General features: G+C 40.6%; 1 protein-coding gene and 1 pseudogene across 3 annotated transcripts in view; one reads left to right on the forward strand and one right to left on the reverse strand.

Moving 5' to 3' along the window:
• The window catches only part of LOC120598917 (caspase recruitment domain-containing protein 8-like), a 35,871-nt gene that overhangs the window by 14,522 nt on the left and 4,754 nt on the right, over positions 1-16,595 (forward strand). For 2 of the 3 annotated variants that reach the window (XM_039858052.1, XM_039858051.1), the window contains 12 exons: positions 274-315; positions 639-668; positions 3,540-3,602; positions 3,990-4,037; positions 4,213-4,259; positions 4,356-4,405; positions 4,659-4,876; positions 4,992-5,245; positions 7,186-7,320; positions 12,499-12,637; positions 15,178-15,231; positions 15,492-15,572. In XM_039858052.1, coding sequence (XP_039713986.1) covers positions 274-315; positions 639-668; positions 3,540-3,602; positions 3,990-4,037; positions 4,213-4,259; positions 4,356-4,405; positions 4,659-4,876; positions 4,992-5,245; positions 7,186-7,320; positions 12,499-12,637; positions 15,178-15,231; positions 15,492-15,572 — 1,161 coding nt within the window. The remainder of the gene's footprint in view (positions 1-273; positions 316-638; positions 669-3,539; positions 3,603-3,989; positions 4,038-4,212; positions 4,260-4,355; positions 4,406-4,658; positions 4,877-4,991; positions 5,246-7,185; positions 7,321-12,498; positions 12,638-15,177; positions 15,232-15,491; positions 15,573-16,595) is intronic. The other variant, XM_039858053.1, reaches the window with a different exon arrangement.
• Positions 14,338-14,459, reverse strand: LOC120598998 (uncharacterized; annotated as a pseudogene).

A 16,595-nucleotide genomic window follows, 5' to 3' on the forward strand; every position in this document is an offset into this window, starting at 1 on the left:
TCAAGGCCTGGTAGGACTTGGATGACAGCCAGGTAAAATGATTATTGTAGCCAGAGTGTGATCCAAACTCATATTTAAATGATTCAAGTTTATTTTATCCATTTCCAAAGATGAACAAGCCCCCTTTTATGTGAACCAAACTAGTTCTGGAGTCGAGAATTGACTAAAAAAATAAATTAGTTGAGTTTGGATCTGTTTTATAATGCATACAATTTTTTTTAAAAGGTCCTACATTTTATTCATTGTGTACTTCCGGTATATGTTTTTATTTAGGAGATGACAGCAGTTCTGAGAGCAATTCTGAAAGTGACTCTGGTAAGTAATATATGTATCTGTTTCTTTAATTCAGGCAAAACATCTAAACCTTTATTTTCATTTTAAAGTAATACACATGTCACGTATGTTGCTAAAGGACATATTAATTACTAGCATAGTTTTATAAAATACTGAAAAAGGATTTACATGGTAAATAATTTCTAGTTGGCAAGTGAAGTGGCAAAACAGGATGAGCTAAAGAAGAAAGACAGGAAATGGTTGCTATTGGTGAAAGGCAAACATTTTACCTATCCTCCCATTAGCCTGTATTTTCTCTTAGTTGTCACATGAATCTGATATAGACCTTTTTTTTTTTTTGGTAGATAATGAGGAGCCAAAAACAGAAAAAATAAGTGAGTATATCCTTCCTCTGAATTTTATCTTTTGTTGTTGAAAGGAAGAAAGAGAAGGATGGCCTTTGGGATTTTTAAGTTGCAGGTTGCTTGTTCATGATCTTTTTCTGTGCAAAACTGAGTTTAACATTAGGATGTGACCAAGCATTTTGAAAATTTGAGCTCACTGCACTTGGACTGCTAGGACTGTGTTCTTGATCTGCGTAGATACCAACACTCTGCATGTGAGGTTCTGCTCTTAGTTTCCCTAAGGAAAAAAGATTTGAGAGACCGACCCTAATCTGCAGGGTAGCCACAAGCGATGTTGGCTTCCTTCCGTGGTGGTCACTGCTCACAGATTATCACAGAGTAAACTCTTTGCTGCTGAAAGTATTGTACCGTTTGTGGTTTAGAGTTTCTGGTGTGAGTTCTGGCTATTTGTGAGCAACTTGAATATGAAACTACTTTAAGGACAGAGATTCTAAATAGAAAATATGGTTTTTGTTATAAAGTTTCGTGACTAAGCTTATATTTTAACTGATTTTTTTTTTAATGTAGGATTTTGTCCCAATCCTTAGGATACGATCTGCCCATGAACACAAATACTACACAACCCAGTTGGAGGGCTCCTTTAATACTTTAGAATAAATGAAGTCTCTTCACTCAGAAGTCCTTCTGTATTTAAACTAATTCTCTCTGCAGTTTCCCAGTGGGGAATCTCTGAAGGCAATCATAAACTCCTTGCAATCATGTTATGTATTGATAAGAACCCGTAATTATCTCTATTATCCTGGTGTAGTAGATGTCACATTCTGATACCCATGAGGAAAAAATGTGTACCAGCCCTCCTGTTCCCAATCTTCTTTATACAATCTTCTTTATACAGTCTTCTTTATTAATGGATTATTTCATCCTTCACAACGTCTAGCCTTTATAGATTGGATTAGGGTTGAAATGAAGTTAGAAAGCTGAGTATTGGGATCATGGCTTTGTTGTCCCTGGCACACTGGGTAAATGGCCATAGGGACCTAGAGTCCAGAGGCAAGACCCTTTACGTCCAGAAGCCAGGCCTGGACTATGACAGGTAACCCAAGTGGAAGGCATTTGGACTCAGTGAGGCTAAAGATGGGCTCAGAACTAGGTGGAAGGCTGGGGTCAGTGCAGTCAGACAGGGCATGTGAGGGGCAGGGAGCAGCTGGCCCTGGCCCTTGGCTGGATTAGACACTGGATATCTTTGGCAGTGAAAGTGGTCTGGCATCTTCTGTAGGCTGAGGATGCTTGTCCTGGAGCCCCAGGTCCATCCAAAGGGCCTTGCCTTCTCCCAGGATTACTCCTTCTGTGAAAAGGCCTGTTATCCTCCACGCTTGGGGAGAGATGGGACAGGTACCCTCTTGCTCACCTCTATTCTTAGGTCAGGTGTGGGAGCAGCTGGGATGCCCCTGCGATGCTTGCTCCTGTGTGGCCTGGCCAGCGATGCTGCCTACCCATCTTCCTCATACTTTGATGTGCCTCTGCTTGCAGGTGTGAGCTCTGCGGTCATCTGTGTCATATGAGTTGAAGAGAAGCTATGGCTTATAGGTTGGGGAGAACTGGTTCAATTTCTCTGCCCTGGCTGGCAGGATGTGGTCAAAAACTGAGTTTGCCGGCTGGTTAGGATTCTCTAATCTCTTCCCTTTTCTCTGCTCCCTAGGCAAATAGCAGGACAGGAAAACATGGGATGTGGATGAAATACAACATAGATGTACAGCCATTAAATAATTCAGGATTTAACGGTCCTTTAAAGGGCAGCGGCTGAGGAAATACGGTTGGAGGGTTGTGTGGTGCAGGACTTGGGTCAGTATTTCAGAACCTTTTCATCTATAGCAGTCTGAATACAGGATCCTGAATACTTTTAGTCTCCTTTTGCCATTTTATCTTAGTGGTGATTTTTGAAGCTGGCTTTCTCTTGTGACCGTGGTCCCTGGACACTGCCCTGATAGCCTTGAGAAATCAGGCAGTTTGCGTGGCTCGGGCTGGAGCACTGTCCCGGGGCACCGTCTGCACACCCTGGGCACTGGTGATGGCATAGGACCTTACACATGTGTTGAGGAGTGCCTGTCCTGCTCCTTGGGTGACCCTCCCAAAGGTTGTTCAGACTTTTAAACCATAAAACCAAACATTTGTCACATTAGGCCTGACCCCAGGTGACAGGGTTTTCTACTTTAGAATTCTTGAATTTTTTAATGATTTCTACGCACTTGCCAGACAAAAATCTCTGCCTGTAATTAATTTTCCAAACTTTGTGGGGTTGGTATTATGCTGGGTAGGGGTGAGGGAGTGCCCTGAAGGAGAATGAAAGGGCAAGAGCGAGTGCCTTAGGCCAAGTTTCAGGGGGCCAGCAGGAAAGCCTCTCAGATTAGAGGCACTGGAGCAGACACCTCAAGGATGTGAGGGAGTGAGTGACGTGAATATTTGTGGGAGGAGACAACGTGCAAAGGCCTTGAGGTAGAAGTGTGCTTTGGTGTGGAGACATGGGGAGGGGAGATTGGAGGGCAGTAAGTGTAAGGGGTAGGGGAGCTGATAGCAAATGGGGAGCTGGATCATAGAGGGTCCTGTGGAAGGAATCCATGCTAAATCAGAGACTCTTACAAACAGCGCCTGCAGTCAGATGTTAGTTTCTTTCCAACTTCCAAGCTAATCTCTCTCTAGCTCTCTGATAGCCTGGGGGAGCTGATGCCAGCCAGGCTTGCAACTTATCCCCAGTTGTCTTGGGGATAATGACTCCAGCTTAGTTCCAGACTCCTGGTCACCATGAATGACTCTCCAGTGGGGGCTGCAGCTCCCCACTTGAGATGTTGGCCTAGGTGAGGAGTAACTAATGAACAGCTTGTTGACTACCACCTGTGCCCTAAGCCCTTCTTGTCTCTACAGATGGAGAAATAGGAGAGTCTCCCACCCAGGAAGCTTCCACTCAGGGTAAGAGCAAGACAGTGTGCTTGCCCTCCTGTTTGCTCTAAGCCCTCTCACTCCCATGCCGTGATGTTAGAGGAGGACGTGGGGATCACGTTGAAGGATGATGAGAATGATTGCTGCCAAATAAAAAGATCAGATAGAGACCTGTGTGCCAAAATGGGGTGCCTTGAAACTTGAGTCACATTCAAACTTATTTTCATGCCTTAGACTTACAGTGGGGTTCACAAACACAATAATGTATTGTGTGCCATTGAGTCGACTCATGGAGATGTTTAAATATATGTTTAAAGTTCCTGTTGGTTGTGGAGCTGAAGATGTGTATTTAGTAGGTGATTCATGCTGTGATTGACTTATGCCACACATTGACTTGTGTGATGATGTCTTTTACAGCTAAAGAATGGAAGGATAAAGAATTGCCCACAGATTATTTAAATTCAGGTATGAACTTACATTTTCTAAAATATTACGTTTTCTAAAATATTCTTTTAAATACTATTGCTGAGGAGCATATATCTTTGAATTTTATAATCTGGGCATATATATTTATTTTTAAATTTTTGGTTGGAAATGCTAATCACATTCATATAAGTAAAACTTTGTCTCTCTCATTTAGAATGTATTAAACTTAAACCTCACTGTGAACACTGTAATGCTGAAAATGTAAGTATCTTTTAATTATAAAATGTGATCCTCTAATTTGCTCTAAGAAAACATTTACTTACACATTACTTAATTACATGTATACTTTTTCTTCAGAAACACAATGAACAAGTGACCCCCAGACTCCTTTCCAGGGGACAGTTTTTGTAAGTAATTGTGAATACAGGAGACTTAATGGCATCAGTAATTTAATTTTCTGCATAAAAATAACCCCAAGCAGGGGAAACCCAAAGCAGCATAACTGATTTCACACATTTTATGTAATTACTTGGATTGTTTTCTTCGATAATGCTTCTTTAACATGCGATAGCATTCTGAATGAAATTAAAAACATAAGTAATTTCGTTACTGCTAACCAAACATTAGGACTAAACAGGTGTTCTTATCTGTCCAATACAGACTGAAGGTGGATGCGGAGGGAATTTACGAGTGCACGGAGACTGGTCTGATATTTGAGGTTAACAGAAAAGTTGACATCAAGTATTGCGTTTTGTCCTGGAGCAAATACGCAGACCTGGTGGTTAAGCCCTGGGCTGTTGGGGGACCCTTGTTTGATGTTAAATGTGACCCAACCTGTCTTACCTCCATTCAGTTTCCACATTCCCTCTGCTTGGGTCGTAAGTACTTGTTTGCTGAAATTTTAATTATCGTGTGCATGTGTTTATGTGTGAAAGTATATATGTGGAAACCAAACAACACCTGGAATACTAATTTACCTTCGTATTTTGACAGACCATGACTCCAGCATGACATTCAGAGTCTTCCATGTCAAAAGGTCTGGTGGGGCCTCGTTAGAATATACTGTGGATCATTCTGCGAGTCATGTCAAATGGCACGTGAGCTCGCTCTCTCCTGTGGGACCTGTTATTCAAAGCGAAGACACATTGTACCACCACGGGGCTGTGATTCTGTATAAAGTCGTGGACCATAATCCATCTTTGTCTCTTCGTGTATATGTAGCAACCAATAACGATTCCTTCATCAAGGTAAATCCAATAAAAATGAATAGTAAATGTTGAATACTTGGTGTTCAATCATAACACCACCTTTAGGAGTAGGTCCTGTCCCTGTTAAGTGTCCCCACACTCTGGTTGCAATTTGGCGCTTAGCTATAGAGGTTAAAGGTCAATGCTTAGGTGCGTGCCAAGGTCTGAAATCCAGAGAGTATAATTGTACTTGTAAACAGCTTCAAGAAGACAACAGATGGGGAATAGCTCTCCAGGGTGGGGTTGGCCCAGGCAAGTAGGCCTGGCCCTGAGATGTTGTCTGATGGACAGCCGAGGCCAGCTATTTTCTGCAGCAGTGCTACTCAGAATGTGGTCTGGGAACCAGGGCATCAGGGCCATTGGCATCATTTGGGAGTTTGTCAGAACTTTAGCACAATCTCAGCCCCACCCCAGACCTACAGAATCAGAGCCTCCCCTCGGCAGGATTCCCATGGAAGTCGTACACACTTGAGCGGGTGAGAAGCACCTGCTCTGGAATACACTGGGGAGATGTTTGAGGTCTTTGGGTCAAGTGTAAGGTAATTGAAGTTTCTCCTTGGCTGAATGCTCCTCAGATAAGATGGGCTTCCCAGGCTAATTCATTTCATTCCGAGCAGTGTTTTGGATCACAGTTGACCTACAGTTCATGGTTTCAACATTCTGAGGTTTGTAGCAGCAGAAGTTCATGATTCACCTTTTGTGCTTGAAGGGAGGGGAAGGGGTTTGGATATTCATAATGGTTCAGCTTTCCAGAATGTAGATAGAGTTAGGCTGTGATATTTAGCCCATTTTCTGAACTCATATATAAGTTAGAATAGTAGTAACTGAATCTCCTTTGATACCTTTAGCCATTGTCGGTACAGTTGTAATGCTTAGGGGTGGGTGGAGAAACGACATAAAGTAGACAGATAATACGGTGACTCAAAATTATACTTTCAGATTTGAAATCCGAGTTTGACATAAGTTAAAAATATAAGCATTGGGTCTATAATAAAGTGTACTAATTGATGAGTTATAGTTTGAGTTACAGAATTTATATCAAACTACTCCCAATGTATTAGTATTTCTTCATCTTTAAAAATAAGCTATACTGATTTTCATTAGCAATATATATGAAAACTTAAAAACTTTATTAACGAATAGGTTTAGTTTCTTCCTAAGAGGGTGAAATATGCTTCCTATAATCTTAATAAAGATAATATGTTCAATTGGGAAGCTAGTCTTCAAAATGGTATAAAAATAATCCTATCTAAAATATAATTAGCATGCCTTTGTAATAAGTACTGTTATTTAATAAACTATATGTTTTAAAAGTAAATTCCCTTAATTAAAAGGGTGTTATTCTTGCTTGCTGGGAAGCTGGGATTAGGAGTCGGTCATATCAGCAAACGTAGAGAAGGAAGCTGCTGGAACAGGGAGCAGGGTCCTGTCACGGCAGGAAGGCCTTCCTGGTGGACGTTTTACGCTTACACTCTTTTTCTTGGGTTGGTTTTTTTTTTTTTTTTTTTCCTATCTCGGAAAATATTTCCTTGAACTTTGCCTTCAGGAAACCTAAATTTTATATCAGCTGTATAGCTGCTTTACCAGGAGAACCTGAGCCAAAGTTTTCTTTAACCTCTCTGAGGCATTCAAGCAATACATATAAAATTGGTGTCCCCTCTAGGGCCATGTCAGAGATGGATAGTTGTGCAGATAAGGATGGAGACATGTGAAGTAGTACTGGGCAGAAAGATGTTTGGAGATCCAGGAGCCTGCTTGCAGCCCGAAGGTGCCTCAGCTTCCATGTTGTCTCTTTTGAGAGCTCCGTGGAAGTTACTCCGTTGCTGTCGTTTCGTAGGGGGATGAAGATCATGCAAACTGGTACCGCCCTGGTTGGACTCTTAAAATTCTTATAGTTGTTGCTGATGAATTTCAAAACCAAAATCTATTTCCACCTTTAGGATATTTCCAAGTCTGTAAAGCACTCCTCTAAGAAATTCATGAAGATCGACAAGCCTCCTGTTTGCCAGAAGTTATTGCAGAATGGGAAGAAATACAGACTGATCAGCGAACCAGAAGCCGATATTACTCCAGAGGTATATATTTTAAAAACCAACTTGGAGTAGCAGCGGAGATGTGTATTTCTTAGGTATATGGTGTTTTGAAGGTTTCAAAATAATGCATTTTGTTCTCATTTTTAATTTCTTATTTAAGAGAGAATAGTTGTTTTGCTAATCTTGTAGCTTATCCCAAAGATGCTGTTGAATTTTAGGATTAACCTACAACCATTGCAAAAATAGACTAGCCAATCACTTTCCCTCTTAAAAGGTTTTAAACGTTCTTGCATATTCTATTAAATTCTTCAAACAATGTTAGCTTCAAAGGAATAAAAAACTTAAATTTTAATTCAGAGAGCATTAAAGGTTAATGGAAAGGAATTGCAAACAAGAGATATTGGGCTTTTCTTACTGGAAGGCATTTGAGATGGTTGTGGGAACATATTGCTATTTAGATTTAAACTATTCACTGTACACACCATGGCATTTGTAAGTGATTTTGCTTTCTCGTAAATGACTTTTTTTTAAATTATTATTAGTTTCAGGTTTACAGTACATGACTAAGTTATTTTTAAAACCTATTTGAATTATGTGCTCTGAACGTGTACCATAGCGTATCTAGTCTGGACATCTGTATGGCAATTCCTTTTGTACACATCTTTCTGTTTCTTCGTTTTATAGTATATGAAAAGTCGAAAATGTGTTTTGATTCTATTATATTGAAATGGGAAGCATGGTAGAGCTAACTGTAGTAGTCCACGCTGCATTATTTTATTATATTATTACAGGCTTCGTGCCCTGAGAAGCAGTCAGTTTCATCAGTCTTACTTAACTTTTGAATGCAGACTGACCTGTTCCCTTTCAAAGGGTCTCTTCAAACCCATTGTCATTTGAGCCTTTTCAGCAATGCAGCTGAGTAAACTAGTGTGCCAAGCAGGCAGGTGCTCTGCCTAAGTCATACATACACCCAGGCAGAGGCCGTCTGCTCCAGGTTCCTAATGCCACACACGGTCTTTCCACTGGTTCTCAGAGGCTGATGCTCAGCCTTCCAAGCTGATCAGGCCCTGGCAGGTGATACATCAAGACATTCTTAAGGAGCCATCTGCAGCCTTGTCAGGGAGGCGGGACTCCGTTTGAAGGGTTTGCTTATTAGGACAGTGGTTCTTGGCCTTTGCTGCATAATGGGTTTCCCTGAGGAGTGTAAAGGTGAGGCCTGGGTCTCACCTCTGGAGATACTGACTTAATTGTTCTGGGAATGGCCTGGGCATTGGGCTTATGAAAACTCCCAAGGTGACCGTAATGTGCTGCTAAGGTTAAGAACCTCTAGGAGAGGGAATAATACTTGTCGAATGATTGGTAAATGTGGCCAGGAAGAGACCGAGATGGTTCCAGGAGTTCTTTCTTACAAAGGTGTTGGTGGCTGGACGACTTTGAATAGTCTAGTCCTGTCACTAATTTTCTGTGCTCTCTTAACCAAATTTTGGGCCTTTAGAATGGGGACAATCTCCCAGGATTGCTCTAAGAATTATATAATGTGATGGTTTTGGTCACTCTGAAATTTGTAAAACTCTGTTTGGAAATCTAAAGTGTTCTTACTAGTTTTATACCATTAATGATTTGTTTAACTGACATTTATCAAAAAATGCCTGTTACAAGTCAGCCTGGGATAAGAGCCTAAGAATTAAAAAATGACTAACTCATGATTTTTTTCCTTTCAAAGATGCCAGCATAGAGGGAGAAATACTACATTATTGTGAAGAAGTAATTTTGACATAATGTGGTGTTCCCATTGACATAGGTACAAGATGCAGTGGGTTTTCAGGAAGGCTTCCCACGTGTTGACGTTTGTTTTGGGTTTGAAGGGTGAGAGAACCACCAGAAGAGACAGTCTCTCCCGGTAGAAGGAATTGCAGTGCCCGAGTGAGGTGATGGGAGTGTGCAGCTGGGCCTGAGGCACTGGGGTAGCTCCTAGGAAACAAGAACAAGAGGGGCTTTGAGAAGAGGGACCAGGGAAGGGCGTTATCTTGGCTTTACAGTCCCCAGTGACCCTTTGAAGGTGGCGAGGATGATGCTAGTAATTTGGAGTGGAAAGGGAGAGGGACCAGTTAAGACCATTGGTTTATGATGGCAATGCCCAGTGCAGTTCAGTGATACACAGGCAAACCTTGGAGACACTGGGTTCTGTTTCAGACCACAATAAAGTGAATATTGCAATCAAGTGAGTCATAAATTTTTTAGTTTCCCAGTGTATATAAAAGTTACGTTTATACTACACTGTAGTCTATTCAGTGTGTAATAGCATTATGTCTAAAACAAGGTGCATACCTGAATTAAAAAATACTTTCTTGCTAAAAAATGCTAACCATCATCTGAGCCTCAGCAATTCATAATCTTATTGCTGGTGGAGGGTCTTGCCTCAGTGTTGATGACTACTAATTGACTGATCAGGTTTGTGGTTGCTGAAGGTTGGGGTGGCTGTGGCAGTTTCTTAAAATAAGATAACAGAGAAGTTTGCCCCATTGATTGACTCTTCTTTTTATGAATGATTTCTCTGTAGCATGCAGCACTGTCTGATAGCATTTTGCCCATAGTAGGACTTCTTTCAGAGTTGGATTCAGCCCTCTCAAACCCTGCCACTGCTTTATCAACTAAATTTATGTAGTATTCTAAATCCATTGCTGTCATTTCAACAGTCTTCACAGCATCTTTACCAAGAGTAGATTCCATGTCAAGAAAACACTTTCTTTACTCATCTAACTCCTCATTCATTTAAAGTTTCATTATGAGATTGCAGCAAATCAGTCACATCTTCAGGCTCTACTTTCAATTCTAATGCTCTTTCTAGAACTGCAGCTGTTCCTACCACATCTGCAGTTACTTTCTCTGCTGAGGTCTTGAACCCCTCAAAGTCATCCATGAGGCTTGGAATCAACTTCTTCCAAACTCCTATTAATGTCGATATTTTGACTTCTTTCCATGAATATAAATGTTCTTAATGGCATCTAGAAAGTGGCTCCTTTCCAGAAGGTTTTCAGTTGACTTTGCTAGCCCATCAGAGGAATCATTATCTATGGCAGCTATAGTCTTAGGAAACGTATTTCTTAAATATTAAGACTTGGAAGTTGAAATCACTCCTTGATCCATGGGCTGCAGAATGGATGTTGTGTTAGCAGACACAAAAACAATATTAATCTCATTGTTCATCTCCCCAGAGCTCTTGGATGTCCAGGTGCATGGTCAGTGAGCAGTAATATTTTTAAAGAAATCTTTTTTTCTGAGCAGTAGGCATCAATATTGGGCTTAAGTATCCATAAACCATGTCATAAACAGATATGCTGTCATCAGGGTTTGTTATTCCATTTCTAGAACACAGGCAGAGTAGATTCAGCATAATTCTTAAGGGCCCCAGGATTTTCAGAGTGGTAGGTGAGTGTTGGCTTCAACTTAAAGTCACCAGCTGCATTAGCCCCTAACAAGAGAGTCAGCCTGTCCTTTGAAGCTTTGGAGCTAGGCATTGACTTCTCTCTAGCTGTGAATGTCCTAAATGGCATCTTCCAGTATAAGACTGTTTTGTCCACATTGAAAATCTCTCGTTTAGTGTAGCCATCTTCATTAATTATCTTATCTAGATCTTCTGGATAACTTGTTGCAGCTTCTACATTGGCACTTGCCGTTTTACCTTGCATTTTTATGTTATAGAGATGGCTTCTTCCCTTAAACCTCATGAACTAACCTCTGCTAGCTTCAAACTCATCTTCTGCAGCTTCTTCACCTCTCTCAGCCTCAGAGAATTGAAGAGCGTTGGGGCCTTGCTCTAGATTAGGCTTTGGCTTAAGGGGATGTTGTGTCTGGTTTGATTTTCTATCAAGATCACTAAAACTTTTCCACATCAGCAATAAGGCTGTTACACTTTCTTTCTTATCATTCATGTGTTCACTGGAGTAGCACTTTTAATTTGTGGCAAGAGCTTTTCCTTTGCATTCACAACTTGACTAACTGGCACGAGAGGCCTAGTTTTGTGCCTGCCTCAGCGTTCACCATGCCTTCCTCACTAAGCTTAATCATCCTGGTGTTTGATTTGAAGTGAGAGGTGTGAGACTCTTCCTATCACTTGAGCACTTGAGGCTATTGTAGGGTTATGTATTGGTCTAATTTTAATATTGTCTCAGGACATAGGCTGTGGAGAGGGAGAGAGATAGGGGAACAGCCTGTTGGTGGAGCAGGCAGAACACACACAATGCTAATTGATTAAGCTCTTACATGGGCATGGTTCATGATACCCCAAAACAATTACAAAAGTAACATCAAAGATCGCGGATCACAGGTCACCATTACAAATGAAACAATAATGAAAAAGGCTGAAATATTGTCAGAATTACCAAAATGTGGCAGACATAAAGTGAGCAAATGCTGTTAGAAAAACAGCGTTGATAGACTTGCTTCATGCAGAATTGCCACAAACCTTCAACTTGTAAAACCATAGTATCTTTGAAGCACAGTAAAGTGAAGTGCAATAAAACGAGGTATGCCTGCATTTTTTACAAATGCATTTCTCCCTTCAGGCTTGTTAGCCAGTCTGGAGAGGAGCAGAGGACGTGGAAGGCAGGAGGCAGTCTGGATAGTTGGCTTAGAGCTCACACTGCGGACTCAGAGATGTGGATTCACGTGCAGTTCTGCCAATTCGTAGAGGTGGACTTGTGCAACTTAATTTGCTTCTCTGAGATTCTTTATTCATAAAATAGTAAAAAAAAAAGGATTTGTTGGGAGAAGGTGGTATTCAGTGAGAGAGTGTGAGTAAAACACTTATAGTGTATTCTATAAACATTGAATCTATTCCATGTTGTAGAATGATCTAAGAAAAGATGGTGAGGGAGTTGAACAGCATTTATAAAAGGGTGGCTGATGGGTGAGCACATGTTCTAGTTTGGGAATATGAAACGTCGAAATCAGGAAAGGGCTGAAAAGTTAAGCTTTAGAAAAATAGGGCCACGAGACCAGAAGCCTCAAGCGGAACAGGAGGTTGGAGTAAGGTGGGAATAGAAGCAAGAGAGTGAGAAGTTGTGTGTGGTAAAGGAGGGGGACTTTCAAGGTCAAAATATCCATGAGCATTCAAGCAAGCACTAACCCTCTTAATTGTCATCCTTCCTTATTTGACATTGTATGTTATCAATTAACACAACTTTCCCATTTAAAAAATATCACTTTTTTTTTTTAAAGGAAATTGAATTTGTGGATGGTTCACTTTTAAAATTGAAAAGTTATATTGAAGTATATTTGGAGCAACCAGTGGAGTTTAAATTACTATTGGTTGAAACGGATTCCGAGGAAATTGTATGGAAAGCAAAAGTGAGAGAATGTAAGTGTTTTGTGTCTTGAATGAAAACAGGTTTGTAGAGTGATGGGGGTGGAAAAGCCAATAGAGTAGTTGTCTGTCCTGTCATCTTAACATTTAAAAATCTGATGAAGAGAAACAGAAGCCCCAGCTTCTGGGACAGAAGTGCCACTCTGGTTCCCAGGCACCACGTCCAGGTTCCTGCAGGTCAGCGGTGGTCCAGGGAGTGTGCAGAGGCTCACATGGTGGGTCGGTTTGGCCAGTAGGGTTGTTTTTATCCCTGACCGCTCTGAGGTTTGGAGCTCAGATATTTGTATGTGAATTAAGGGTATTGTGACAAAGTCTCTTCTGTGACCTGGATATAGATCTGTATTTTGGCTGATAACATGTCTCAATTGCCTGATTCTGCCTCTTTGGTTTTCAGCCGGTAGCTCTGGCTCTCTGTGATTATAGCTTTGCTATGTGACCGCATTCCCCCGGTTTAGTATTTTGGTGCCGGGAAGCCCTCTAACAACCCCGTCTTTAACTTCCTCTCCTGCTCTGGGAGAAGTGGGAGAGGGGCCATGGGGACTGCCCCCCTGTTGGAGAGGGGAATCTCAGGGGATACCAGATAGCTGTCCCCGGCCTCTTCCTCAGACAGATCTGAGTTTGACCTTCATTTCTACTTGAAGGAAATTTATGGAACAATAGACATGTGTATAGTGATCACATTTTGGAGCTGAAAGGGAGGCAGAAGCAGTGGGTTGGAAATGAGGTCATGTGGGTTCTAGTTCCAGCCCTAGAATTAACCAGCTCCTTGTGGGAGAGTGGGCCAGTCTCTCATCTGTTTGTGGCTGTAGAATCCTCATTCGCCAGTGGCATTGAGGTTGCTCCCGCCAGTGTCACATGTTTATAGTAGAAATTATTTCTGCATCAGTTGCATTTTGAATTCTGGTATCTTAACTTTTTCCCAGGACCACACATAGTCTAATGTTGGCTATAGTATCGTTCCAAAAAGCAGCACAGTGCTAAGTGCCAGTAGCTGGACAGTAAAGGGATTGTAACCCCTCTTATTCCTTTTTTCCTCTAGAATTTTGATTTTGCTGCACAAATGTAATAACACAAAGGATCTGTTAAGTGTTCTGTAAACCTCTTCACCATCTGAACAACACTTGAATCCTTTTTCAGCTCGTTTCTTTTGTATCCAATGGGTTATGTGTAGAGTCTGTATTTCCTATCATGCCTTTATGCTCTAGAAAAGAAACTTGATCTAATTATTTTCTAATTCTCAGTCCTAGTTTTAAGCATGAGCTTTTTCTATAGATGTGATTGATTTTTATTCTCAGTATTATACCTTTAGTTAGCCAGTTTGAAACAGGCCCTTTTATCCAAGACCTGTAAAGAGTCTGGCTGGGACTCTGTGCTGGGGATTGTATTGTTTTTTTGATATTCCTCAATTTGTTCAAATAAATGAACCTGAAAGATGTTCCTTTTTAGTCATTGTGAATGCCGTAGTAACAGAGGTGTTTAACATGTAATAGCCTGAGTAACAAATGTTCTTCTGGACTAAGAATAAGTCTCTTGGTAGTTTTAAAGACCACTTCATAAGACCTCTGTTACATTTGACTTTTTTTTTTAACTTCTTTATTTTTCTTTATTTTTAGATGAGGCAACCCTTGGTTGACCTCACAGATTGCAAGGACCTTGTCAGCTTACCATCTCTTATTTTTTTATTTTACTTTTTACACCTACAGCACCTGGTCTTCCTAGGTGGTCTCCCATCCAAGTACTAACCAGGCCCGACTCTGCTTGATCCCATCCGAGATCAGATGGGATCGGGCTTGTTCAGGGTGGCATGGCCGTAGACTTAACTTCTTTAATAATACTCTACATTGTAAAGTGTTTCTGGTCTCTATACAATAATAATGATAATAATAATAATAAAATAAAAATAGTAATTATTATTATTATTTGGCCTAAGCTAATGGTTAAGTGAGATTAGTCATCACTATTAAGGCATCTTCACTAAAGGGACCTATGGAAGTTCTGTGTGAGACGTAGACACCTCCCAGAGTGGGGGCTAAATTTCATACAAGGAAGGTAGCGTTGAATCACAACAGCATGTCTAGAAAGAACCCGAAGTACACAATGAAAATACATGAGATTTTTTTGGATGGAGTACATATAAATACATTTAAAATAGAAAAGTGTTTATTTTTATGTCTTTTTTTCTCCCTATGGCAGGTGATACCAATGTTCCCCTAACAGTAGTTATAGATTTAAGAAACACTGAGGGAATAACATTTCACCCAGCATATGGGTCTGGCAGGAATTACGACAGCAGTGTGCAGAGGGCTCGAGTTTGGGAAACACTTCCTCCTACAAGACCTGTTGGAAGGAGTACTTGTTATTTATCTCAAAAAGTCAAGCCTAGTGCATTTGCTTACCTCTCAAGTTAACCCCCAAACTCATATTTGAATTTCAGAGAGGTTGTCAAGGCGCTAGAGCTTCACACACTTTCACACATCGATTTCTTTCAGATTTCATACCACTTTTTCTAATGGATGCTTATTGTACTTTAACAGGCGACTGGGTTCAACATGAACAGAGTCGGAACGTTTCGAAAAGCAGCACAGGTGGTGAGTGCTAGCAACTAGACATTAAGCGAGTTTTAACCTACTCTTCTCTTCCTTCCATCCGCTATGATTTTTATTTTGCCACGCAAAGGTGGTCACATTAAATATCTGTTAGGCACTCTGTCACTCTAAATCTTCTGAACAACCTGAGAAGATTGTTTCTACCTCAATGATGGTTAAAAAAAAAAATCTAGATTGAAAGTGGCTAGAAAAGAATAAACATAATGAATGGAAAGCCAATTTGTTGATTTTTTTTTTTTAAGGTAACAGGCGACGAAAAATGAATAGCACCCTACCTGATGAGGAGGTCTATGATAAAAGAATGAAGCAGACTGACACTTCAGGTTTGTAACAGTGTCATCAGTGGCTATAAATTATTTTCCCTGGTCTTCCCTGTTGACATTTATCCAACACATAGCTCTTCGGTCAGTCTTTCTAGAGCCACATCCCAGTTGTGCGTGTCGTCCCAGATCCCTTCTTCCTGTGTCTCAGCTTTTCAGGGCTGGATAGGGACCCTTTTGGTCTGCCTCAGCCTACTTTTCCAATTCGATTCCCCACTCCGATCCTTTGCTCAGTCTCAACAGAATTGAGCAGAGCGGGGTGGGGGAGCTCCCTTGCAGTCCTGAAGGATAGGGTCATAGCCTGTCCATTTTAACATTTCCAGTAGCAATGAGCATGGAGCTTGTATGTAGAAGATAATAACTGTTGATTAGATGAATGGCATTGTGGCTGTCCATGTGTGCATTCATTAGCTTCACAGTTCTTAGCTATATCTAGGTAGAGCACATCCCTCTCAATCACTGGAGGCAGGTCTTAGTTTTTTTCAGTTGAATGGCAGAGACCAAGGCTCTGTAGTTGTGAAAATATAATAGAGATTTAAAACAAGGAGCCAGAAGATGGAGCGTGTAGCTCAAAATGCAAGTACAGCAAGGATTCACAAGTCTAAGTTTAAAAACCCTAACTCTGATTATATGTAACACGGTCTTAAGCCTTTAGGGATATCATGTAACTCTCCAAATTAACCCTTTTATCAAAATACCTTTTATTATTATTATAAGAAGTTATGACTCTCTAAAACCAGATAAATTCTTTCTCTATAAAGTGAAATAGGATATTCTTCATTTTCTAGAGCAGGAGGCTGTGAGGATTATCTATGTGTGATTTTACTGTATATCACGATAGAAATGTTTATTATTTTAAGTCAACATCAAAATAAGCAAGGCTCTGGAATTATTTTTAAAACTCAGCTAAATTAGGATAAAATTTTTTCAAGTTCTATTGAGATATAATTGACAGATGAAATTATATAAACAAAGTACAACAGGATGGTTTGATATATGTATACACTGTAAAATTGTAACTGCCAA

Source organism: Pteropus medius, unplaced genomic scaffold (assembly GCF_902729225.1).
Source record: "Pteropus medius unplaced genomic scaffold, Ma_sr-lr_union100, whole genome shotgun sequence".
Classification (NCBI taxonomy): Eukaryota; Metazoa; Chordata; class Mammalia; order Chiroptera; family Pteropodidae; genus Pteropus; species Pteropus medius.